Consider the following 5,939-nt stretch of genomic DNA (forward strand, 5'->3'; position numbering starts at 1 on the left):
TACTCTCTACCTTCCAGAAAAAAGAAAAAAAATATAAATATATAAATAATGCAGAAAATTAGACCACCAGTTTTTTAGAAGCTTTGCTCTATTGTGGCTAAACAGATTAACTGATTTTTATGAAAAGCTATGATTGTGGGTAGCCAGACTTTAGGAGTTAAAAATCATGTTAAGAAAATCAGTTCACTACTCACAGCTCTATGGAAGTTGTGGCCTTCCCGTGTAAAATAAGCAGTTTGCAAACAGCACTTGATGAAAGAAGACTTAACAGTTTTAAAAGAAAGTATATCATTCTTTGTTTTATATATATACGCAAATTATTTTCTATGCAGTTAGAGCATAATATCTTAGTTCTAAATAACTTAAAATAGTATTTACTTTGCTTTGTTTTTTTTTTAATGATAATTTGTAGTTCCAAATTTTGAAAATTACATTTACAAATAAAAAAAATACTTAATAAACGTGATACTTCACATATGCACACACACGCACGCACGCACACACAAATTCTTGTAAGGACAATAAAAAATCAATGTCATTCACATACAGAAATATATTTGTATCCTTTTCAACCAGTGATATCAAAAGAATGCTGAGTTAATATTAGAATTCTAATAGCAAGATATTAACAATTACAAATATATCTATACAATGCATTTATAGAATGGGCAATATCATAACAAAGATGAATAAATACTGATTTTCTAATAGCTGGAAAACAAGTTCAAAATATATATTTTAAGAGAACTTATACTGAGAAACATTCATTTACTTAGTAATTTTTTCTCTGCTTCAGCAAAGAATTACGAAGCTTCATTTGTTTGTCTCTGAAAGATGCCTTTTGCTTGTATGCTACCTTGTGTTTAACCATCATGTAGTTCTTAGTTTTGGCTTTCATTTTGTTTGTTTTTGAAGCATCTGGATTCAACCACTGGCCTTTTCGAGATCCAAACTTTTCTCTCCCTTCTCTGCCTGCCAATACAGTCTCCATTCTTGCAGCCTTGTCATGTTTTCTCTTCTTATAGATCATTTCAATACTTTTCAAGGGAACAATCTCTCCTTCGCTTGGCTTATCAATATTTTCAAGCTTTCTTTTTACATTCTTTATCTTTTTGCTCCCACTATATAATTCAACTTGTTTGGCTGCTTGTACTGCTGCAATCCGTTGAAAATCTTGATCTGTGAGAAATCTAGAACTTGCAATATCTGCGGCTTTCTCTGCACGTTCCTTTGCTGTTAATTTCATAACCTGGTTGATTGCTTCTTTGTTAGAAAATATTTTTTCATCACCTTCAGACAAATTGGAGTCATCCATATCAACCCATTCATCATCATCATCCTCTTCACCCTCAACCTCTTCTTCCTCTTCCTCTTCCTCTTCGTCTTCATCGTCACTTTCATCACATTCCATCTCATCATTGCGAGTCTTGAAAGTTAGAACTTCTGCTCCTGGTATATAACCTTTTGCAATGTTCCCTCCAAATTCCTGCTGCCCTTCTTCAGTTCTTAATTCTGTTGGAGCACCACGATCCTTCCTTGCCAAAAGTTCAGGCTTTACCTCCCTGTAAAGAACTATAAGAGATTTTGCTGCTGTTGAAACTCCTTTATCTTTGCTTGACTTGTATTGAGCCAAGTCTTGTAATAAGTCTTCTGTCATACCATGTGGATTCCTGGCACACAGTTCCCTAATTGCATTGAGACCCATTGCCATAACTTCATATGAATATCTTTCAGTTACAAAATTGTTTGCAAGTGTTCGGACAAGTGGTTCCAAGTCATCAGGTGATGCAAGTGGATGGGCAGCTTGAGCAGCAAACACCATGACTTTTGTGACCTCCTGCTGATGTGGGAATAAGAACCGCTGAAGAAGTGGATAAAAGTTTGGAAGGTAAAGCTGATGAATACCAATGAGGCGAGAAATAAAGTTCATAACCAACAACTTGACCTCAAACCTTTCATTCATTTTTTCTAGACGCTTATAAAGTTTGTCAGCTAAATCCTGTGGATCATGAATCAGATGCAGGGCAGAAAAATCAAATACTTCTCTATTTTTCTTTTTGCCCATATTTTTCTTTACAACATTCTTAACTTTAGCTAATTTGTTAGCATTCTTCTTACTTTTCTTATTAACTCTTACAGCCATCATTGTTGTCTTGAGAGTTTTGTTGGAATCCTCATCTTCACTTTCAGAATCGCTGTTGTCATTATCTTTTTCTTCCTCATCCTTCCCAATAAAGAACTTGATGGCTGCAACCATTATCTTGGTTACTTTAGAGAAACATCCTACAGTTATAATGTTGACAGTCTTGGCATCATTCCAAATTCTTTTGTTATACAAGTCAATCATAATGTCTAATGCAGTTTTGGATGCAACAGCATGTTTAGCTGTTAACATCTCATACATGAAATTTTGCAGTTCCCTATTTAACTTCATATTCTTTCCCTTTGAATTTATGTTCTTTATGTCTGTTATTACGTGCTGCTGAAGGAACTTTCGAAGAGCTTTGTCCTGAAATGAAAGAAAAAATAATGATTAATAACTTCAAATAATAAATCCTAGGTTAGGGGGACCATTTGCCTGTGGAAAATAATATGATATGGTCTCTGTAGAATTTTTGCTTGCTTGCTTGTTTTTCCCCTCTTTCTCCCTTACTCTGTTCTAAAACTATAAAGGTGTCCAGTCAGGTTTCACAAAGCTTCAGTTGAGATAGAATTTACGGATATGTGAATCATACTCCGTATGGGAAAAAACGGGAAAAATTTCTACATTTTAATTTTTCACAACACTAGTTATTTGACATTGACAACGAAAATGGCTCATTTTTTCAAAATTTTGTCCTTAACCCAATGCTGACGGGCATGACGTGTACGTACGTGCTATGCCCACTATGAGTTAAGTGTTTGATTGTTTTTACACATAGATGGCTACACTTGTACTAAGTCACCAATGAGCCAATTAAGAGTACGGCCTGTCTCGCCCATTTACCCTTTTCTTTGATTTACGGAAATATTTACGTTTTATATTATCTTATTTTCCTGTTACTAATGTTTATATTATAGTAATTATAATATTAATAAAAATAACACCATCGATATTCATAGCACTAGTAAATAATATGTTTTTCCTGCCATTTCAAATCAGGTAAAGTCACAAGGTCTACTAATTGGCTCCTTTGTGGCTAAGCACTAGCAGAGCCATCTATGTGCAGAGACATTTCACAAAAAAATATAGAAAATGAGCACAGCATTTTCCCCATCTTTTATGCATTTTCCCTGGCGGCATTGGGTTCACCCATTGCTGCCAGGGAAAATGCATAAAAAATGGGGAAAAAGCTGTGCTTATTATTATCAATATTATTATTATTTTTTTTTTTTTGGTGACATGTCTCTGTACATAGATGGCTCTGCTAGTGCTTAGCCACAAAGGAGTCAATTAGTAGACCTTGTTACTATAATGTTATGAACATTAATAACAGCAAAATAAGATAACGTAAAGTATTTTCATAAATTAATGAAAAGGGTGAACTGGCGAGACAGGCAGTACTCATAACTTGCTCAGTTGTGACTTAGTACAAGTGTAGCCATCTATGTGTAAAACCAATTAAACAAGTAGACTCACAGTGGGCATGTTATGGACGTATGTGCCAAGCCCGTCAGCAATGGGTTAAATATGTTATTTGTCATTTCACAGTAAAATAAATAATGAACTTTACACACTTAATACTATTTACAGAAATCCATGCCAAATGATAATTCTATCATTTCTTTTAATCCTTTGTATACAGGTATATATATAGTCCATTGTTGTTTTATTGTACATAGATGGCTCCCAAAGTGCTCAGCTACCACTGATACTAAAATCTAGAATCAATACATTACAACAATATCACTGCCAGCAAAAATTGATACAGTGACTCATAAGCAGTGTATATACAGGGATGTTGTACACTTCACCCCACTTGGAGCTGCATTTAGGGTATGTATGTTTCCAGTTATCGTTAACCTTCAACTTCTTTTACTAGTATTATGAACACCTCTGAGCCATTTTCAATTTTTTGTGCTTCATATAGACCAGCTGCACCACAATATCTGGATAAAAGCTTGTGTATCATATATGACTTTGCAGGATCTGTATATTATTTGGATAAAAAATATTACACTGAGTGTAGTAGAACTTTCAAATGTAAATAAGTTTGCAGCTTTTTATAGTAAGCTCAGGCCACAATTTCCCACCCAAACTGATGATTTTGATCTCAGAATATTCAAAATACAAGCCTCCAGGGGATGTCTGTGGAACCTTTTCACATTATGCCTATAATGTTCGCTCATACTCACTCACACTCACACTCACACTCACACTCACACTCACACTCACACTCACACTCACACTCACACTCACACTCACACTCACACTCACACTCACACTCACACTCACACTCACACTCACACTCACACTCACACTCACACTCACACTCACACTCACACTCACACTCACACTCACACTCACACTCACACTCACACTCACACTCACACTCACACTCACACTCACACTCACACTCACACTCACACTCACACTCACACTCACACTCACACTCACACTCACACTCACACTCACACTCACACTCACACTCACACTCACACTCACACTCACACTCACACTCACACTCACACTCACACTCACACTCACACTCACACTCACACTCACACTCACACTCACACTCACACTCACACTCACACTCACACTCACACTCACACTCACACTCACACTCACACTCACACTCACACTCACACTCACACTCACACTCACACTCACACTCACACTCACACTCACACTCACACTCACACTCACACTCACACTCACACTCACACTCACACTCACACTCACACTCACACTCACACTCACACTCACACTCACACTCACACTCACACTCACACTCACACTCACACTCACACTCACACTCACACTCACACTCACACTCACACTCACACTCACACTCACACTCACACTCACACTCACACTCACACTCACACTCACACTCACACTCACACTCACACTCACACTCACACTCACACTCACACTCACACTCACACTCACACTCACACTCACACTCACACTCACACTCACACTCACACTCACACTCACACTCACACTCACACTCACACTCACACTCACACTCACACTCACACTCACACTCACACTCACACTCACACTCACACTCACACTCACACTCACACTCACACTCACACTCACACTCACACTCACACTCACACTCACACTCACACTCACACTCACACTCACACTCACACTCACACTCACACTCACACTCACACTCACACTCACACTCACACTCACACTCACACTCACACTCACACTCACACTCACACTCACACTCACACTCACACTCACACTCACACTCACACTCACACTCACACTCACACTCACACTCACACTCACACTCACACTCACACTCACACTCACACTCACACTCACACTCACACTCACACTCACACTCACACTCACACTCACACTCACACTCACACTCACACTCACACTCACACTCACACTCACACTCACACTCACACTCACACTCACACTCACACTCACACTCACACTCACACTCACACTCACACTCACACTCACACTCACACTCACACTCACACTCACACTCACACTCACACTCACACTCACACTCACACTCACACTCACACTCACACTCACACTCACACTCACACTCACACTCACACTCACACTCACACTCACACTCACACTCACACTCACACTCACACTCACACTCACACTCACACTCACACTCACACTCACACTCACACTCACACTCACACTCACACTCACACTCACACTCACACTCACACTCACACTCACACTCACACTCACACTCACACTCACACTCACACTCACACTCACACTCACACTCACACTC

General features: G+C 38.6%; 1 protein-coding gene across 1 annotated transcript; it reads right to left on the bottom strand.

Moving 5' to 3' along the window:
* Positions 1-533: 533 nt before the first annotated feature.
* On the bottom strand, positions 534-2,524 carry LOC125029916 (protein SDA1 homolog; the record flags this gene model as incomplete). Its single annotated transcript, XM_047620102.1, has 1 exon — positions 534-2,524. A coding segment is annotated over one exon (1,752 nt), but the record flags the coding sequence as incomplete, so codon positions are not given.
* Positions 2,525-5,939: the final 3,415 nt, after the last annotated feature.

This window comes from Penaeus chinensis, chromosome 10 (assembly GCF_019202785.1).
Source record: "Penaeus chinensis breed Huanghai No. 1 chromosome 10, ASM1920278v2, whole genome shotgun sequence".
Lineage (NCBI taxonomy): Eukaryota > Metazoa > Arthropoda > Malacostraca > Decapoda > Penaeidae > Penaeus > Penaeus chinensis.